General features: G+C 38.8%; 1 protein-coding gene across 1 annotated transcript in view; it reads left to right on the forward strand.

Annotated features, from left to right (window-relative positions):
* LOC134668161 (uncharacterized) overlaps window positions 1-21680 on the forward strand; it is a 101537-nt gene that overhangs the window by 21403 nt on the left and 58454 nt on the right. The window contains exon 2 of the mRNA XM_063525679.1: window positions 7922-8211. Within this exon, the coding sequence (XP_063381749.1) occupies window positions 8023-8211 (189 nt within the window). The 5' untranslated portion in view covers window positions 7922-8022. The remainder of the gene's footprint in view (window positions 1-7921; window positions 8212-21680) is intronic.

Here is a 21680-nt window from a genome sequence, read left to right on the forward strand (position 1 = left end):
AGATAGGATCAGAAAATCGCGTCAGCGTATAAGGGATTAGCCTGCCCCAAGGATTAACGCGAGATGACTGATTTGGCACGATCTCCTGCTAATGGATATAACTTAATTATGTACTGGGGTGTTTTTGCAGGGAACGTGTCATCTCAGTTTGCCGAGCCGTGTGTGCTCGTTAAACTGAGTCGTTAACTTTGTTTACGCTGAAGGTCGTAGGTTATCCGGGTCGAAGGACCAATTATTTAGGATCTTGTTTTATATTTATGCTTGCTATTTAATATAAGAATGATAATACTTTTTTGGATTTAAAATAATATAATTGGGTAGACCTGTCCGCCCTCGGAATACCCAACGGGCGTGAAGTGGCGCAGAATAGGGCAGAATGGCGCTCTCTTGTGTCAGAGGCCAAGATCCTCCTTGGGTCACTGAGCCAGTGATGTATGTATGTATGTATAATTGGGTAGAAGAGGGAATCAATATAACGTTTTAGAACTGAAAAGTGGAGAGCTAATATAAAAAGTGACTGATATCTAATTGACAAAACATGACAACAAACAAAAAATGACATTCAGTCGTTGAACCTTTAGCTATCAATGGTTCGATAAAAATATGTTAAAGAAAATTGCCAGTAATATAATAAAGATACACATATACAAAGATTAGATATACGTAATAAATATACATGCCAAAGTAATGTACGTACAGTCGCCATCAGATATATCGGAGCGGCTAAGGCGCTCGCAAATATCTGAACACGCCCCTATTGTCAGGGCGTTAGAGTGCGTGCTCAGATGTTGTGAACACCTTGGACGCTCCGATTAATCTGATGGCGACTGTACATGAACCATGGAGAGCGCTATGCTCGTCATCAAACTACAAGACCGAGTGAGGAAAGTCGAGATCCGACGTCGGACCAAGGTCATAACCAAACTAAAATGGTGTTGGCAGGCAGAGTGATGGAAGAAGGGCCAAAATGTTAACAGAATGGTGGCCGCTTTCAGAAGAGAAGAGAGGCCTATGCTCAATAGTGGGCGGTAAAAGGATATGATGATGATGATGATAATGATGATATATTGAATACATTTCAATCCTTATTCTAAGAAGCGGTGAGGAAACAAGAGAAACTGAGACTTAGAGAGTCTTAGGGCATTTAGTAACATGAGACGTCATAGCTGTCATTTTCTGTACGAAACAGTCTGCCGATTTTTGCGGGGGAGGGGACGTCAAATGTATTGCTATTTGACGTGTATGCTACATGCTACGTATATGCTAACGTATGTCAGTTCATACAAAAGTTTGCACAATTGTGCAAGTTTTTCGGCAGACGGATAAGCTCTTAAAGCGACTCAAGTTATTAAATGCTCTAAGGGTACAGTGGGTAAGCAGACTTTAAAATGTAGTAGGTACAATAATAAACCTACATTTATGACAAATTGCCAAGTTAATGTGCTCTTAGTAGCCTTTGTGTAGTACAAAAACAGTGTGTGCCTAAAACAATTAGGCGCAACAAACCCGCACGATGACGAAGCGGTACTTTCATTTACGGTTAATTTTAGTAGAACCTTGAAGCGAAGTAGGATCCGTGGGTAGAATCTAGGGATATGACAAAGGAAGAATGTGTGGGAATAACAAAGGAAGAATGAGAACAATAGAAATAGATTCATGTGTTCCTTTCGAGATTTTAGATATAAATTTCGTTGTCGAAGTTGTAAAATTACAAGAAAAAAAGTTAGCTGTTGCGTTAACACCTTCGAAAAAGAATAATGAAACGTGTATAAGCATCTTTTGTCTAACGAAAAATACAAACACTGAAACTGTGTAGCAAGATGGGTAAGTGAAATAATGGAAAAGAGGGAATTACAAACCCGAGTTTGCAATATTTTTACCCTTAGAGCTACACACAATGTTTTTCATCACACTTGCGAAAAAAAAAACTAAATTTTAAGCGAAAAAATTCTAAAATAAGTCGACATTTCAAACATTCGCCCGCCATATCACAATCCACAATGGTCAGGTTCAGTTTTTTGGCAGTTGTTCTAATGAATTTCTCGGAGTCAAAAAGTCAAAAGCAATTAAGTTTGGTTAATAAATGTATCATTTTTTTTTATTTATTCGGTTGTATTTTTGAAATATCTGCAAAAGATGCTGCCACTTCCCTTTAAATTATTCCAATTGATATGTTTTTCCTGTAACCGCTTTTCCTTGAAAAAAGAGAATATAATAGCTGGCTTTCAAAGTAAATCTTTTGAAGCTTTATAAATAAAAATGATTTTGTATACATTGAAAATATTGAAATGGATAAGGAAAATTAATATTGCCTTTCTACACGGGTGATCTTCAACTTAAATATAGCCTCAAAAATTTATAGCCAAGCCACGTGATTCACTCTTTTATTTAATACAAAGTTTATTTAGTGATTTTCTAAATTGGAACTTAAAGAAATGAAGATTAAGGTTAGGATTCAGGTCGGGTTCATTCTTCTCAGAGGCCGTACCGCGAACCGCGTTCGAAGTGTTGCCTCCCTGTTCCACTTACGAATTTACAAGTTCGACAGAGAGGCAACACGTCGAACGTTCGCAGTAAGCCCTCTGTTCTTAAATAATATTATTAGCGAGCCGAAAGTACTGTAGTCTCATCATGTCAGTTTAGTAAGTGTATATTACTCGTATATGTCTCAGTATTTGTGCAGTTTGGTGCACTTTTAACTTAGATGTCACTAACTCCAATTAGGTACTCTTAAATGTATAAAATGTCAGTAGTATCAAGGTCTTGTGTCTTCCGAACGAGTCTGCTACACCAATGGTGAAGCAGTATTCAAATAGAAAAATAAGCGTTTTATTTGGTACAATGTTCAAAAGTTTATTTAAATTATTACAATGAATATACTTACCTAATTTTCGACATCGGTTTTTAAAAATTTGGCGCACCATATTTTGCCCCAAAGAACGTTGCCATAAGTCAAAATGACTTACCCGCACTCCAAGTAACGCGGATTGTTTTGTTTCTTTCACAATAAATATACTCATTCGGATGAACTAGTCATTAAGCAAACGGGAGTGCTGAAGTGTCCAAACGATGATGAATGGGAGTTTAATTTCTGCTTCCATATTGCGTGTGTCAGATCATTTGTCCGGATACAAGCGGTGGGTAATGTGGCAGATAATGTGCTGAGTCGTTCCGCAAAAATCAAGCGCCACAGTATTATGTGAATCAGTATCGTAGGTAATGGATTTTTTTTTCATAATTTGATGTAATTTTAACCATAGCTAGTATGCGGCCTATTATGCCCCTACATTTGAGTTTTTTGATTTTTAAATTATTATAAAAATTAGGAGCGAAAAACATATTTCAAACGAATGTTTTAATGTTCTTATCTCTTATAATAATTAATCATTCGAAAAAATCAAACTTAGGGGCATAGCTTTAGTTGTGTTAAGTAATGTTAAATAATATCCAGAGAGGAAAATTAGGACTGCGTTTATATGAAAAGGCGATAAAGCTGCAGTTTCCATCCGAATGTCATCTTATTGTTAATGAGCCAAGTTTAAAGGGAAAGTAACGAGCACTTTGAAGTATACTTTAAATAGACCGAATAATATTGGATAAAAAATATTTCCGTCCTGCTGACGCTTAGTATGCACTGTGACTGCGTTGAAACAAGGGCAAGATGAATCGTCTTGTCAATCACACGTCACGATAATGGACCAGACAGGTTATTTTGTGAGAAAAACGGATTTAGTTCGCACTTTCCGACTATTTATTTTCATAATTACTATTTAAACTGTATAATTTCGATCGCTATAATCTACTACATTAAATAGCAAAAAAAAAAAACGGTCACCCATCCAAGTACTGACCACTCCCGACGTTGCTTAACTTTGGTTAAAAATCACGTTTGTTGTATGGGAGCCCTATTTAAATCTTTATTTTATTCTGTTTTTAGTATAAATTTGTTGTTATAGCGGCAACAGAAATACATCATCTGTGAAAGTTTCACAGATGATGTATTGTAGTAGTGAGATACAGCCTGGTGACAGACGGACGGACGGACGGACGGACGGACGGACAGCGAAGTCTTAGTAATAGGGTCCCGTTTTACCCTTTGGGTACGGAACCCTAAAAAATATACCTACATATCCGGTATAACAAGTTTATCAGTAGCAAAAGACGCGAAATTCAAATTTTCGTACCACAGTACGATTACCATTCGCATCTTAAATTAAATAAAGCTTGCCATATCGAATATTATCTGCTCGTATTTTAATTAATTACATCAAGTTAATTTGCGATATAACATTGACGATGAGGATGGTACATACTTTAAAGCAATAAAAGAGCATCTGTAAATGGAAAAGCGCTGGTGGCCTAGCGGTAAGAGCGTGCGACTTTCAATCCGGAGGTCGCGGGTTCAAACCCCGGCTCGTACCAATGAGTTTTTCGAAACTTATGTACGAAATATCATTTGATATTTACCAGTCGCTTTTCGGTGAAGGAAAACATCGTGAGGAAACCGGGCTAATCCCAATAAGGCCTAGTTTCCCCTCTGGGTTGGAAGGTCAGATGGCAATCGCTTTCGTAAAAACTAGTGCCTACGTCAAATCATGGGATTAGTTGTCAAGCGGACCCCAGGCTCCCATGAGCCGTGGCAAAATGCCGGGATAACGCCAGGAAGAAGAAGAAAAGAGCATCTGTAATATTTTTGGTGTCACGCTACTTTAGTGTAGTGCTAGACCACCATTTCACCGATAATGAATTTGAATACATGTATAAAACACACACACAATTACTCCAAAATTTTACCAAAATTACACCACTATAAAAAAATATACCCTCGCTATTTTGGTCGTAAACTTTGTTTTACGGTGGATCTGTCACAGGGAATCTTCTTAGCGAATCTTTTCTTGTAATTCCTCGCTTGAAATACAAGAAATTACAGCCGTAACGTCTGGTGTGCCCCAGGGGTCAATTTTAGGGCCCCTGCTATTTGTTGTATTTATTAATGACATTTCGTCCTGCTTTGAACACAGTCACATCCTATTATATGCTGACGATCTCAAAATCTATAAAAGGGTGCAATGTCATGAAGACACCACCTTACTACAAGATGACTTAAATAAGCTTTATGACTATTGCAAAAAAAATAAATTATTTCTAGCGTTCAACAAATGTAAACATATGATATTTACAAAAAAGAAAAATATAATTCATAACTCATATCATATAAATCAACACCGTCTGGAAACTATTGAAAGCACTCGTGATTTAGGTATGCACTTAGACTCAAAATTGACCCTTGATGTACACGTAGATAGCATTGTAAAAAAAGCGTACCAGATGCTCGGCTTCATTATACGTACATCTAAACCATTCAAAAAACAGGACACTCTCATTCTACTGTATCAATCACTTGTAAGATCGTATCTAGAGTATGCTTCAGTAGCGTGGAACCCATACTATCAAATTTACATTGATAAAATAGAGATGGTGCAGAAGAAGTTCTTACGTTTCCTAAATTTTAAAATAAAGAGTCCACGTTGTTCATACGCTGATCTTTTGATCAAGTATAACATTATGTCTCTGGAGGACCGACGAGCCGTTGCTGACGCAGTGATGCTGCGCAACATCTGCGTAGCCGATGTAGACTGCCCGCAGCTCCTCGCGGCCCTACAGTTCCGCACTCCGCAGAAGTTGACCAGGTCCAAACATTTATTTAGTTTCCCGATTACGCGTTCCAACGCAGGCAAACGGGCTCCCATACACAGAATTTGCGACCACCACAACAAGCTACTCTCTAATGTAGATTTATTCTCATGCTCCCGCGCCTCATTCAAGGCTGCTGTCACAAAATTGTACAAAAAAAAAAAAAACACAGTAAGTACACAGTAAGATAGATATTTTATGGATCGTAACTTTCATAATATACATTATTATGTTTAACTGTAAATTAAAGTCGTTTTAGTAGTTGTAGTTAAAATAGTTAAGTGTCTGCATGTTACTAGGTTTACATTTTAATACCACTTATGTTCTCGGTGAGATATGCTTAAGGAAACAGCATAATCTGTATTGTACTAGTTACGTATATTCTATCCACATTGTTCTTCACTTGCATGCTTCTGTTCTATCTCCTTGTAATAAAATAAAATAAAAATAAAAAAATTCGGTGGTAAGCAGTTTCGTTATAGCTCCATTTACCCTACACGTGGAATAATTAGCAATGCACGCACGAGAACTTTCCAAAGTTGCGAAACTTTCCACATGAGAAATTCTCGGTAACTTCTGAGAATGTTCTCGAGAACGAGAATTTATTTATTTATCGTAGTTTATACCATGAATATTCACGATAGTTTAGGTGTAGTCTTTACCCCCAGAAAATTCCGACTTTTGGTCGTCCGCTTCCGGTCAGAAAAATGTATGACGGCCCGGCCAAACGGTCAGACTTAGTTGGGGGGTGCTCGACCAAATGTCATAGAGGGACCCTGGCAGTTTTTGACGCCGCCATTTTTTTTCAATATGGCCGACTTTTTATTAAAACTTTTTGAATTTTGTCCTAGCGCGCTGAAATTTTGGTCACAGAATCTCAGGGTCCCCTAGAAACCTATGAAAAAATTTTTTTTGGAAAAATGCTACAATTGCGGGAAAACTGGCCACTTTTATTTTGTATGGCAACTTTTAAACGGTGCGTGATAGGTGGGGGGTGCTCGACCAAATGTCATAGAGGGCCCCAAGACAAAACAAACTGCATTAAAAAAAAACAAAATGGCCGACATTTTTTAAAGAAAATTTCAAGTTGGTCCGAGCGCGCTGAGATTTGGCATGGCGGGAGATAGAGGCCTCTAGATTCCAATGAAACTAAAAAAAAATTTTGGAAAAATTTGTCGAAAGTCGAAATGTTCTCTGATATAAAGTGAGAATTTAAGCAACTTATTGGTAAATTTATCACATCAACAAAATAGCTAACTGTAATAGACAATAATATATGGATAATAACATTTAGTTTTAAGTTATGCCTATTTAAACTTTATTTCAAGTATTAAGTACTACTATTCCGTCTCTGAATTTCTATCCGAATGAAGTTAAATAACTTAGACATGCATAATTGTGTGTTGTGTCCCATATTAGTGCAGCATTTTTTATTTATTACCTTTATTTTATTGTTAATTTTTTTAATATTATTTTTTTATTTATTTTTTATCTTTCAAATTGTAATATTTGGCTAGACTTATATCGACCAGGATCTGAACCGAAACTCTGAAAACTGATGTAATATTTGAATTTTTAAATATTTAAATTGACCAAACCTTAATTTATATTAATTATTACTATCTGTACATATTATTGTTAATGTTATTATCTGTTTGACAATGTATAATCATTACTGAATAAAGGAATATGAATATGAATATGAATATATATTCTCTTGTTTAAACAATAATTTCCATGTTGCAGGAATGTTCTGAGAACATTCTCGAGAACGTTTCCGCTTTTTGGGAATGTTCTGCAATTTGTACATTGCTAGGAATAATAGACAAGGGAATTGTATGACACGTGACAAAATACTCCTCAAGAATAAGTTTATATTTTTGGACGTTATTCCAATGTTATAAGATATAAAATATTGTAACCTTTTACATTTATGTGTTAATGTCGGTGTGGGCATTGTAAGCTCTAAAGAACCCTGATTTAATGTCAGCAACATTTTTGTAAAAATTTAATAGTGTTATTTTTATATTTACCCTTCTCTGAATATTGTCTATTTTCGGCGTGCAGTTACTAATGATTCACATTACGATAACTATTGAGTTTTAACTCAGCAAACGTTATAAGGCCAAGCTTGTCGAGATAGAATTCATACACATTTTATTATTATAGATATTCGAAATTTTTTATTTTAAATTTTAAAACTAACTCTAAGTTTATCTTGTTCCAGATAAATCATGCAAAGCAGAAAGCGTCACCGAAGACGAAGAACCAAACTCATTAACGTCGTCAGATAATCAATGAAAAATGTAACCTAACCAGCTGTTCATAATGTCCAAAATGCTTCGACCGGTGCTCGGCCGTTTGTCGATCGGGGACTTGTTGGTGATAGTGCTGTTTTTGTGTAGGACAATAGTTTGTGATGGACAGTGTCCGAAGTACGCTGAGCGCCCTTTGGAGACGCGGGTGCAGGACGCTTCCATAGTTTTTAGGGCTGTGGTAGTGCAAACACATCATCAGGTGAATTTTATTATTAAGTAGTTTCTTTTTAATTACCAATATTGTGTCCGACTGTTGGGGAAAGGCCCACTGTCTTTCGCCACTCGTGTAGTAGAAACTTGTATGTTTTTGGATTCATGTTATAGATGAAAGTGGTTAATATGTTCAGTCATGCTAAATTAATTCCGTTACTACGTTGTTCGTTATAATGTTTGGTAACCTTGTTTCATAAATCGTATTATTTAGTAATCGGTAAAGCCAATTTCAACGAATTTGATTATTGAGAGTTAACGTTATTCAGAATAAGGTTATGGAGCGTTGCGATGTTTTGACAGGCACAATAGGCACACCTAGACCGATGGTCACTCATTTTATCAAGAAAAACAGCGATATATAAACGCGACAATGTTTACTCCACAAAAATTCTGAAAGCTAGTAAAAAATAAGGACCCATTATTCAAAAACTGAAACCGAAACTTTTAACGTCCCGTTACTTCAAACTCCACTTCGCTCGGCATAAAAGAAAACCAACAAAGTAAACAAGAGCTATAAAATATTAAACAGGAATTTATGGTCAGTTCCCAAAATAGCCGGTGTCTAGAGATTTCTACCGGGATGAGTTGGTAGAATGAGGTTAGCATTCGATGAATAAAGAATTTACAGTGAACGTGATAAGACTATTATACAACTGAATTAGACTTTATATGTATAAACCTTAACATACGTAGCCACTATGTCCTCCAGAGAAAACACGGCTTGACTGTTCAAGTGTAAAAATATGGGTGCAAAAATCATACTCAAAAATATGTCCCATAGCTCTTATATCAGCGAATTAAGAACTATGGAATTAAGAACACAATAGGTAGCGGCTCGGCTGGAAAGAAGTTATCTTTTGCGAATATGGTACAAAATGGGGATGCATGGAAACAACAGAATGAGGATGAGGGATGGAAGACTGTGCAATATAGAAAACAAAAATATAAGTTTATCGGAAATAAAGGAAAAGCCGAGCTGGGCTCAAACATGAAATTTAAGGCCGCGGAGGTCAAAGTGCCACTGTTTATCTATAATGTGCATAGAGATGTGTCAGAGAATGACATACGGGAATATTTACTGCAAAAAACCGGTGAAAATGTATCCTTGGTAAAAATTAAAATGAGAAAACAGAGGGCCTATCACTCGTATAAACTGTTTGTTGCGTCGGATAAATTAAATATGTTCATGGATGACGCACTATGGCCAGAGGGAGTTTACTACAGGCGGTACGTCTCTTTGAGGGATCGGCGAGAGGAGGCGCTCAAGCCAAATGTTGAGAATGGAAATATTATAGAGAGCGAACAAAATGTCAGACACACAAATTAGTCGATTAATAAGTTTCAACTGTAAATGCCTGAAGAGGTCGATAGAAGGAGTTACGGAGCTATGCAAGGAAGGAGACATTGTTGCATTACAGGAGACCTGGCTGTTGCCGCACGACTTGGCGCTTCTCGGGACAATACATGAGGACTTCGCGTATACGGGATCATCTGCAGTAGACACAGGGGCCGGTATACTCATGGGGCGGCCTCACGGGGGCGTCGGGTTGTTATGGAGAAAATCTGCGTTTTCGGAAGTCAAAGTGGTGGAGTGTAAAAATGTGCGGTTAGCGGCAATAAAGGTGAAAGTGCGGGAGTCTTCATTCTTGGTGTTTAGCGTATATATGCCGGTAAATGCTCCTGAAAATGTGCCGCTGTTCACGGAATGCTTAGGTGAGATTAGTGCGATCAGTGCGGATAACACGGACGTTGAGGCGATATACGTCTTGGGGGACTTTAATGCGCACCCGAATGAACTTTTTTACCACGAATTGCTGCAGTTCTGTGAAACGCAGATGTGGAGGTGCGTGGACTTGGAAATGTTAGGTTCCGACTCTGGGGCGTTTACATTTACGAGTGAAGCGCATGGATGTAACAGGTGGTTGGATCACTGTGTAGTCACTGATGCAGCGCGACAAACTGTTTGCAACGTTAGGGTAAAATATGACGCGTATTGGTCCGACCACCTGCCACTCATAATTGAATGTAAACTAAATAAGTTACAGATTAAATGTAGTACTGGCAGGTTACGTAACGAGGGGGTAATGTGGGGTGAAAGGCAACCTTCTCAAATAGAATTGTATGTAGCACTGTGTAGTGATAGGCTGAGAATGCTGGACTTTCCAGCCGAGCTAACGTCGTGTGCTGATAAATTATGTATGGAGCGTAATCATTCAGAAATTTTAGACAGAATGTATGACGACATAATTGACACTTTGACGGATGCGGCGAGAAAGTCTAGCAGGAGAGGGCCCGCCAAGCGGAATATCGTAGCGGGATGGAACAAGTACGTCGCAGGCGCGCATAGACTTGCGAGAGAAAAGTTTCTGGTCTGGGTGTCGGTGAATAAACCTAGGCGGGGCCCGGTATATGAGGATATGTGTGATTCTAGGAGAGTCTTCAAGTCAAAATTAAAATGGTGCCAAGATAGGCAGGAACAAATTAAAGCCGATATTCTTGCCACCAAACGGGCAGCAAATGACTTTAAGGCCTTCTGGAAAAGCACAAACAAACTTAATGTGAGACCTAGTGTCCCTGTGAGTGTGGGGGGAGTTAGCGACAAGAAGCACATCGCGAATAGTTTCAGACGTGTGTTTTCTGTAGAACCAATCCTGCATAAACCTACAAAAGAGGTGCGATGTGCTGAGGCCGTTATGGGCGAGAGTACCCTTAGTTTCACAGCGAAGCAAGTTGACACTATGATCAAAAACATGCAGAGGGGTAAATCACCGGGTCATGACGGGCTCAGCATAGAGCATCTCAAGTATGCGGGAGTACACTTGCCGCGGGTGCTGGTGATGTTTTACACGATGTGCTTAAGACACGCTTATCTCCCTAAGAAGCTCACTAGGACAGTGGTGGTGCCACTGGTAAAGAACAGAACGGGGGATTTGTCGGATCTGGGAAATTACCGGCCCATCTCTTTAGCAACTGTTCTAGCTAAAGTGCTTGATAGCCTTCTTAATGAGCAACTTTGTAAGTACATTAAGCTGCACGATGCACAATTCGGTTTCAGGCCAGGAGTGTCCACAGAGACTGCAATATTGTGTGTTAAGAGGGCTATCAGGTACTATAAAGACAGGAACACACCCATATATGCGTGTTTTCTGGACCTGTCGAAAGCATTTGACCTGGTTGTGTACGACGTACTGTGGGACAAGCTAGAGAAAACGGGTATACCGAGTGAGTGCGTCGATTTATTAAAGTACTGGTACAGCAGCCAGGTCAATTGCGTGAGATGGGCTGGTGAGGACTCGGAGGAGTATAGTTTAAAATGTGGGGTACGTCAGGGTGGACTAACATCTCCCGTGCTGTTCAACCTCTATGTGAATGAGTTGATTGAGGGGCTCAGCAATACACATGTCGGATGTCATATAGATAAAACGTGTTTTAACAACATCAGTTATGCAGACGACATGGTATTGCTGGGTCCGTCGAGCGACTCGTTACGGCAACTCATTTCTGTGTGTGAGGGGTATGCTGAGCAGCATGGTCTTAGATATAACACAAGCAAGAGCGAGTTTGTACTCTTCAAAGCCAGTAAATACAACCCTACAACAATACCTAGGATCATGCTGTGCGGCGTGCCCTTGAAGAGAGTTGAGAGGTTCAAATACCTGGGGCATATCCTTACAGAAGACCTAAAGGATGACCTGGATATAGAGAGGGAGAGAAGGGCGATGGCGGTGCGCGGTAATATGCTTGCCCGCAGATTTGCAAGGTGTAATGAACAAGTCAAATTGACGCTTTTCAAAGCCTACTGTCAGACGTTCTACACTTGCAGTCTGTGGGTAGGTTTTACACAGAGGGCATACAACGCACTAAGAGTCCAATATAACAATATTTTGAGGATGCTGTTGCGGCTGCCGAAGCACTGTAGTGCGTCCAACATGTTTGCAGAAGTACGTACGGACGACTTTTACGCAATCAGACGCAAGCGTGTGGGATCACTACTCAGGCGAGTGCGTGGCAGCGGCAACGGCCTCCTCAAAGTATTGTCGGAGAGCCTTGACTGCCCTATAACTAAATACTGGGTCGAAGTGGCCATCGGCAGGGCCAAATAGGATGAGGCCGCGACCAATCGTGGGCCAATTTGTCATGTTTTGTTTTGGATATTTTCTGTACCTACTAACTTAGTTATTAAGTCAAAATTGTTACTAACACTATATGGATCTTTGATCTGCAATAAATGATTTTTATTTTTATTTTTATTTATTTATTTTTTATTTATTTATGGGACATATTTTTGAGTAATTTATATGTATCCGTATTTTTACACTTAACTGTATAATGTATAGACAACTCCTCCTCTTCTTCCTTGCCGTATCCGGCAATGGCGACTCCATCAACAATTCTTATCCGGATTATGAAATGCCCTTATGTGGCTCGCAAAACCAAACTTTGTCTTGAAGATGCGGTCACACGATGCGCAATGGAGTTGTCCAGTACAACTACTAGGCTAGCCACCCACTTTCCTTGGTTTTACTTACGATGCAAATATTATTATAAAGACTATCTCCGTAGGGAAAGAAATCCAGGGTACAAAAATGTCCTGTGTCTGTTTTTAAATACTTATAAATTATAATCATGTTAGCCAAATTTTATTAAGATCAGTATTATACTTACCCGTTTCCGAGTTAAAAGACACAAACAACATTTTACCATTTTTAATTTATTACTAGAATAATGTTACTAAGTAACTAAGTATACAGGGTGCTTCCTGTAACAGGAGCAATAAATTAAACTAAAGGCTGTACTCCTCAAAACTGACCAACATTTGTTCAGCAACTTTTAAAAATTATGAATCCTTTAGACTTTCTCTTTTTCATACAAAATAAATATTGCCTTCAATGCACGCTGGCATCAGTGTGTTTGACGTTACTTGTCACGCTTTTAACATAACAAAATTGCAATACATTGCGTCTTAGAATAAACTTTGAAGTGTAATAAAAATCAAAACATGAATTATTTTCAAAAGTTGCTAAGCAAATGTTGGTCAGTTTGAGGAGTACAGCCTACAGTTTAATTTATTGCTCCTGTTACAGAAAACACACTGTATAATAAAAATTATTATAAATGAAACTGAACTAATGTTATGATATATACTATTCCATAATCACGGCGAAATGAGAAAGAATTTCCCGAACACTAATGAGGGTTAATTCCATGTTTTCCCCCATTTTACCCAGGTGCTTTTCCGGGATTGTACAGATCTTCGCTACGCACATATTTCACGATGATCCCCTCACCGTTGCCGTGTTAAATCAGCACTGGAAATTAATTAACGTTGCATGTGTTGCATTTCTAGGTAAGTTCGTAGGTAGGTAGGGGAGAGCGGGGTAAGACGGGGTGGCGGATAAGACGGGGTAGGGGCTTAATTTGGCGATACGACTGACCAATCAGAATCCCGTTAGTGCATGACGATGCGTCGCCATCATGGTAATCAGTTCGCACGGTGACCGGCTAGACAGAAGGTGTCGTTAATTATTTATTTGCAAAAAATCGGCTTTTGTCATACTCCTTGTTATTTTAATGTTTTATTTGGTTTGTGTTTGTTGCCTTAATATCACCAGCACAAATACAGTGTTATTTTATTCCTATGGACCAAAAATTGCGCCAGCAGCTAAAGACTTGTTTGGTTTGAAATAATAAGTAATGGTTTTTTTTACAAAAAAAAAAACAAATTTAATTATGCACATGGGGGCAAGATGGGGTACATTGCCTCTCCGTGGTTTTAAAGTGATGAAATTGCAGATTTGAATGTATTTATTTCTACTCTTGTGGAATGGTGACAACGCATAAAAAGAAAGCCAAATAGAGGAGAGTGGTCAGCGAAGGCCATGAAAAAAGCGGTGAACGGTGTTCTAGAGGGGAAGATGGGGTCCATGTAAGCTGCAAAAACATTTTCTGTCCCGCAGACGACTAAGAAATAAAAGTAAAAGCAGTTCGTTAGAAGTTATTAGATGAGGATACCAATAGCCATTAATTGAAGTTTTGTTTAGGCCCTAAAGATATTGTTTATATGAATCATTCCTATAACTCCATCTTGCCCCATTACCCTACCAAGGGGGCAAGATGGGGAGTAGGGACCTTTTGCCATTTTTTTTATTTAATTAACGAACTAGTGTTCCTACTAAGTGTTGAGTATGAATGAGTAATAAACAAAGATAAAAATAAAAATAACAAAACCTTAAAAATAGTTGCATTTTCGGTTTTATTGGACTTGAAACCTTAAGTAGCCCGTCATACCCCCTCTCCCCTACTCTACATTTGCAAGATAATAAAATTAGGTATCGCTGCAATTACGAGTATATATTAACGGTCTACTTATCTCAGGCTGTCTGTAAATAAGTTGACAGAGTTTTGGAACAAAAATTCTAAAATTAGTTTTTAAATGACATATTTACTTTTAACACTTCTAAACTACTTCTTATCTTATTTATTTATATGGCTTATCATCACAATTCCAATGATGTTGTTCGGTAGTTGATTTTAGTAAAGCCATAGCTGGACTTTACAAAGCGAACGTGGCCTGCCGGGTGTTGACTTGACGTAGTAATGGTTAAAAACAAGATTGATTTTTCATTATCTGCATACTTTCAGAATAGTTTACTATAATAAGTTATCAATATTACACATTCGTTTCTTTATTTATTGTTTTAAAAATATTTATTTCACAACACTATTAAGAAAATATAAAACATTAAATTAACTTAAAAATAATAATACAAACTATCTCTAAACTAAATAAACTTAAAATAAAAAGCCTATAAATAAAAAACGTCCCCCAAGTCACTGCCGATGGGCAGTGTGCCCAGAAGGCTGGCCGCATTGCCACGTTGTATGGCAATACTAATTCGTTGAGCAAAATACTGGCCAGCCCTCTGGTCCCCTGCGGCATCTATAAGGCGCTCCGCTAAGGCCCTGTACATACGGCGCGCGCTTGGCCCCCACGGCCCCAGCGTTTCGACCCCAAACGCCTCAAAAATATAACTACTGCCAAGGGTGGCATATTTGCGGCGTTTGAGGTCTTCTGCCATGGACGCGGCATGACCAGCATCTCTGCTGGTGCCTGGAAGGTGGGACGGCGCGAGGGTGTCAACACATGTGGCATCCCAGACTAGAGGCCGTCCCATCTTCCAAGGCACCAGTGGGGAAAAAACAGATATTTCTCCTGCGAAGTTTCTGACAATTGTCAAAGATTTAGAAGAATTGTAGGTAATTCTTGACAGGTAATGAGTTATATGTCGGAATTTCGTGACAATTGTAGTGTTTCTTGTGACAATTGTCATAAACTTAGCAAGAGAAATATCTGTTTTTTCCGATATCATAAAGTTTTTTTTAATAATACAATGATGGTGGCAAACAGGAATACGGCCCGCCCGATGGTAAGCGGTAACCATAGCCCATGGATGCCTGTGACGTCAGCAACAGTGATTTTACAATTCGTCGCACCTGTCACGTTGGTGAAACAGGGTACAGAGTACGTAGCTATTTCAGATTTCATATACCTACCTAAGATCTTACCAACCACGTTTTGACACAACATCTTTTTGACGACCGGTTTGGCCTAGTGGGTAGTGACCCTGCCTATGAAGCCGATGGTCCCGGGTTCGAATCCTGGTAAGGGCATTTATTTGTATTATGATACAGATATTTGTTCCTGAGTCATGGTTGTTTTCTATGTGTTTAAGTATTTATATATTATATATATCGTTGTCTGAGTACCCACAACACAAGCCTTCTTGAGCTTCAATCAATGAGTCAATTTGTGTAAAAATTTCCTATAATAATTTTTTATTTTTTTATTTTTCTTCTTAAGTTAGGTTAATTATCAGAATCAGAATCAGAATCAGAAAAATATTTATTGCCACAAAAAATACCTTATCAACTAAGTACAATATATAAAACTTAAATACTAAAATAGGTACAAATTAATTAGAAAGATAGGTAATTATAATAATATACGAATGATTGGGCAATGGGCTCCAATCTCAGCATATGCCAAGCACTCCAAGCAGAGGGCCTAGCGCTGGTTTTCAGACTGGACCCTTGAGATCGGTCGGTCGCAGTTTAACAAAATTACCGTGCTTTGCTAGGCTTAACAATTACAATAAATTCAACAAGAGTAGAATACGGATAACATAAAATAAGTGTCATTCTATGCATACTAGTAAGTAGAACAAAATCAACCAATATATAAATATATATATAAACTTGTGTGCGTGTGTCTGTGTGTGTCTGTGTCAGTGTGGTATGAGTTAAGCATGCGGATATATGTAAGTGCCAATTGTGTGCCAAATTTTGAGTCTTTAGGGGGGAGCGAAAAATTTGCTCTGCATGTCAAGTAAATACATTTTGACTAACCGCCTATATTTTAACAGTCCCATCGGTTCACGTATAGGTGGCGGCAGGTCATTCCAAATCTTTGCAGCAGCAAATTTAAAGCTCCCTTTAAAGAATGTCGTCTTGTGTGTAGGTATCGCAAGTTTCGTGCATCTCCTTAGCGATTTGCTGCGTGTATCATTGACCCATTTTAGTTTTTCAAACAGGTAGCAAGGTCTCTGAAATTCCAATACTTTCCGAACCGCGCAGGCTAGGTGCAATTTTCTCCTGTTGTCCATATTGAGCTGCTTTCTTTCGTTTAAGAACGGGGTGATATGCGCTCTTTTGGGAACGTCGTAGCAAAATCGAACACACGCATTTTGTACCCGCTGTATGGACTTTTTCGTCTGTACCAGGAGTCTCGGCCCATATACTATGTCCGCGTAATTGAATTGGGAGAGTATTAGAGATTCAACCAGGATTTCCCTGACTTTTATTGAAAGATACTTACGAATCCCATATAGTACTTTAAGCCGATAGAAAGCATTTCTAATTTTTAAGTTAACGTGCTCTATGTACCGAAGCTGTCCATCCATTACTAAGCCTAAATTCTGTGCTTTCTCCACACGAGGTATTGTTTCGGTTCCGATTGCAATCTTCGGACTTTGTTCCTTGATTTTTAAACATTGCCATTTGTTCCCCATTACTAGAAACTGCGATTTAGTAGGATTTAAAACGAGATTGTTTTTTTGCGACCAGTCAGCTACTGTTTCCAAGTCTTCATTAATTTTACTCAAAGAGTTCTCGAGGTCGCTCGGAGAAAAGGAGTGATAGATTTGGGTATCGTCCGCATATAGGTGTGCACTGCAGTACTTGAGATTTTTTATTAAATCGGCTGTATACAAAATAAAAAGTAATGGGCTTAAAATTGATCCCTGGGGAGTGCCACGGTCAATTACGCGCGTTTTTGATCTCAACACCTCTCCTTGATCTCCCTCTATTTCAATATATTGCTTACGGCCCGTGAGAAATGATTGGAACCATTTGCAGGACGATGGAGATACGCCATAATATGCCATCTTAGATATGAGTAATGTTGGGTTGAGGCAGTCGAAAGCTCGCGAGAAGTCCAATAACACCAGAATAGAACCCATTCCCTTATCAGAAGCAGCAATAATGTCATCTGTGACCTTTGCCATAGCTGTAGCCGTTCCATATTTACTGCGGAAACCTGATTGTATGTGTGGTAGTAGGTTATTTTCCTCCAGGTACTTGGATAGTTGCTCGCACACAATTCTTTCTATAACTTTAGAGAGTACAGGGAGAATACTTATTGGCCGTAGATCCTTATATACTTCAATCCTACTTGATTTAGGGATTGGCTTAACCCTGGCAAGTTTCCAAGACTCTGGGAAGGTGTTGGTTGCGATAGACGTATTAATAATATTAGTTATTATAGGCAGAGTGACGTCCAGAGTTAGGCGAATCATATCTATCGTTGTACCATCGTGTCCGCTTGCATTAGTTTCTATGGACTTTATTATTTTACGCACTTGACTTTCCGTACATCTCTCAATATTGAACTGTTTATCAATTGTTTTACTGTGGAAGAAGGCCTGCATTTCGCGATTCGTATCTGGGCTTCCAGGTACTGCTAGGAAAAAGTTGTTTATTTCGTCAGGGTTGCGTAAATGTTGGGGGATCGATAAGTAATTGACGTCATCTAGACAACACGAGTTCTTGAGGTGTTTCCACATTTGTTTAGGGTGAGATTTATTGTTGTTTACATAGAATGTAAAATACGCAGCTTTTTCCCGTTCTTATGCCCCTGATATATAGTTACGTAATTCTCTGTAATATTTCTGGTGATGTTCATTTTTTGTAATTATTGTATTATAATATGAATATAAAAGTAAAATATAAAAACACTTACAAAACAATAAAAAAAAGTTATAAACACATAATAAAAAACCTAACCTAGTGTGCCGCCGGCAGCGGGGCAGGGCCCAAGCTGCCGGTGGTCAGGGCCGCAGAGTGAGGAATCGACGTACTGTACGCGCCGTGTCCAAAATTTCCGCCTATTTATTATATATATTTATCTCCTTGGATATCACGGGCCTATAATCCCGGTTTTTTGATAGGCTTGCGTGGGGACACAGATCCAACACGTAGAGGCCCCTTGGAGAGCTTTTATGTCATGTAGAACGCCTGCTGGAACCCGTTCACAGGTGCAACAATAGACACCCGTGAACCGGTCTCAGCAGGCATTGGGACTATTGTAGAAAAAGAGAACAGTATACCGGTCTATGGATTGAAGTTTGGGTGGACTATGAGACTGGGCTATTGTAAAAGAGGTCCGGACACCTGCCATAACAATGTTAACACCGTCATCGAGGCAGGCGGTGACTCGCCGCTGACAAGATGGGCCCCTGAAACTGCCGTCGTAAAGACGACCAGGAGCAACATCGGTGTGAGCGGCTCAGGGGTGTCGAGAGGTGTGCGCCGCTTTCTACCCAGTGGCTGTTACCAGCCACTGTGCCAACTCGCGTCTTATGCATCTTTCACTTCCACCCCTGGAGCATATAGCTCTAGCGACTCCTCTCTGGACGGCCAATTAAGGCAAGCCAGAGCTGAGAGTCCTGCGGGTCCCCTTGGGGTCCACTCCGACCGACGAAGACACGCCGGAGACGGAGACCCTGACCGACTCTCGGGAGCACTCGGGTCCGTGGGGTCGTTACTCCCCAACAGCTCGCCACAAGCTGCCCTGCGGGCATATATTTATTATTATTATTTATTTATTTACCAACCGCCTCAGTTAAACAGTAGACCAGCTTGCAGCTTGTAAGACAAGAATATTGATTTATAGAGGCTTGATATTGGTGAAGACATAAATATAATTCGCGAGCTATTTTTGGATGTTTGATCCCTTATCTACAACCCCTAATAAAAAAGGAAACCAATTTTGTTACGGATTATTCGTCGCCACGGTCTCGATATCCGGATTCCGGTTCTATTTTAATTCATATTATTACTTTTTGAGGCAATAAATGCTATAAATGGACAGTGTGTTTTGTCTAGTGTGATGAATCAAAGTCCTTCGTACAATCAATTACCTTTATTTTACTCTAAGTTCTTACTTAAACACTTTCGACATTCTTAATTTAACAAGCAGTAAGCCTTCCTACTCAATGTTACCGGTTCAAGCGCCAGAGCGAGAATGCCCCTTCCATCCCATGGTAAGTTACATTTATACTTTTTCATCATTTGAATTGGCGGGTAGGAGAGAAGGGTCATTTTCGCGACTACCGACAGATTAATTAACAAATATTCGGGTAAACAATAATCAGATTTCTAATCACTACCCACTGAATGCCATAAGTTTAACATAACTCACATAAAATAATTATAATTTATTCTTGAAATCTTATGAAATATCACACTCGGCCATCCGACTGCGTGCTACCTCCGGTGCACGATCAACAATAATATCACACTCGGCCGTGTTGCACAATGCCTTTTCAATCCTATTATAGTTAGTCTGTTTATACAATACCAGTACTCTTCATTGTACACCAAAATACAATAAAATAATACAAAGAATTACAGCAACTCTAGTAGAGGTAAACTTCAAGTTATTTAATTTACTCATGGTATCAGGTATTGCAGATGGAAACTGTATTCATTCTTCAAACTAGTATTGCTGTTACATAAAAAAGGGATGCCTATTTAAATACCTACTTATACCTAATGATCATGTTAATGTTCACGAAATACATCGTCCACACTGTCAACCCCATACGATTTGTTAATTTAGCTAATTACACGCAGGATTGCAGACATTATTATCGGCTCGTACTTATAGAATAAGCCCACATTTTATTGCATTGATTTTAGCACTGTAACATACTTCTTTTCAATTAAGTTCTACTTATAACAAACATGGTACGAGCAATACAATTTAGCCTGATATATCAGAATAAGAAGAAAGACAACTACCGCAGCATAGGCAATAATAACTGACATCAATAATCAAAATTTTTGACCTTTTATGGTAAATGTAGGAGCTGTTAATGGGAAGCTACGTAATTACATTAATGGCTTAATCAGGTTTGTAATTAACAGTTACAATTATCTAATGTTTTCTCTCTGAAATCAAACTTTTTTTTTTTAATTACAATACTAGTTACATGCTTGATGACGTCCTCCACTGTAGGTCCTTCTTGAGCGTCGCCTTGACTCCCGCGGTCCTTCTTCGTACGGGTCATCTGAGCTAGGCCCTCGTCGTCAGCGCCTGCTGTGGTGACGACATCCGTCTGTCTTCAGGCCCCTCACGCTCGGCTGTCGCAGTCCACAGCGTCCTCTGTGGTAGACCGTCGCTGACCTGCAGCGTCTACCGCGACTCTGCATCAGTCTTGCACGTGACGGCAGTCTAGGTGATCTCGGGGTGTCAATATCGGAATCCATTTTACCCTGTAATTAAATTTCAGTGCGCTGCATGATTGGTCGTTAAACTTTCTTTCACCCTACACCAGCATACCAATGCTTTTTCCTGTTTGAACTCTTTAAACTCAAGATAAACTCTTTAAACTCAAGATAAACTCTTTAAACTCAAGATAAACTCTTTAAACTCAAGATAAACTCTTTAAACTCAAGATAAACTCTTTAAACTCAAGATAAACTCTTTAAACTCAAGATAAACTCTTTAAACTCAAGATAAACTCTTTAAACTCAAGATAAACTCTTTAAACTCAAGATAAACTCTTTAAACTCAAGATAAACTCTTTAAACTCAAGATAAACTCTTTAAACTCAAGATAAACTCTTTAAACTCAAGCTCGTATTAAACTCAAACTCGTATTAAACTCAAACTCGTATTAAACTCAAACTCGTATTAAACTCAAACTCGTATTAAACTCAAACTCGTATTAAACTCAAACTCGTATTAAACTCAAACTCGTATTAAACTCAAACTCGTATTAAACTCGTATTAAACTCAAAACTCAAACTCGTATTAAACTCAAACTCGTATTAATCTCAAACTCGTATTAATCTCAAACTCGTATTAATCTCAAACTCGTATTAATCTCAAACT

The sequence above is a fragment of the Cydia fagiglandana genome, chromosome 10 (assembly GCF_963556715.1).
Source record: "Cydia fagiglandana chromosome 10, ilCydFagi1.1, whole genome shotgun sequence".
NCBI classification, from domain to species: Eukaryota; Metazoa; Arthropoda; class Insecta; order Lepidoptera; family Tortricidae; genus Cydia; species Cydia fagiglandana.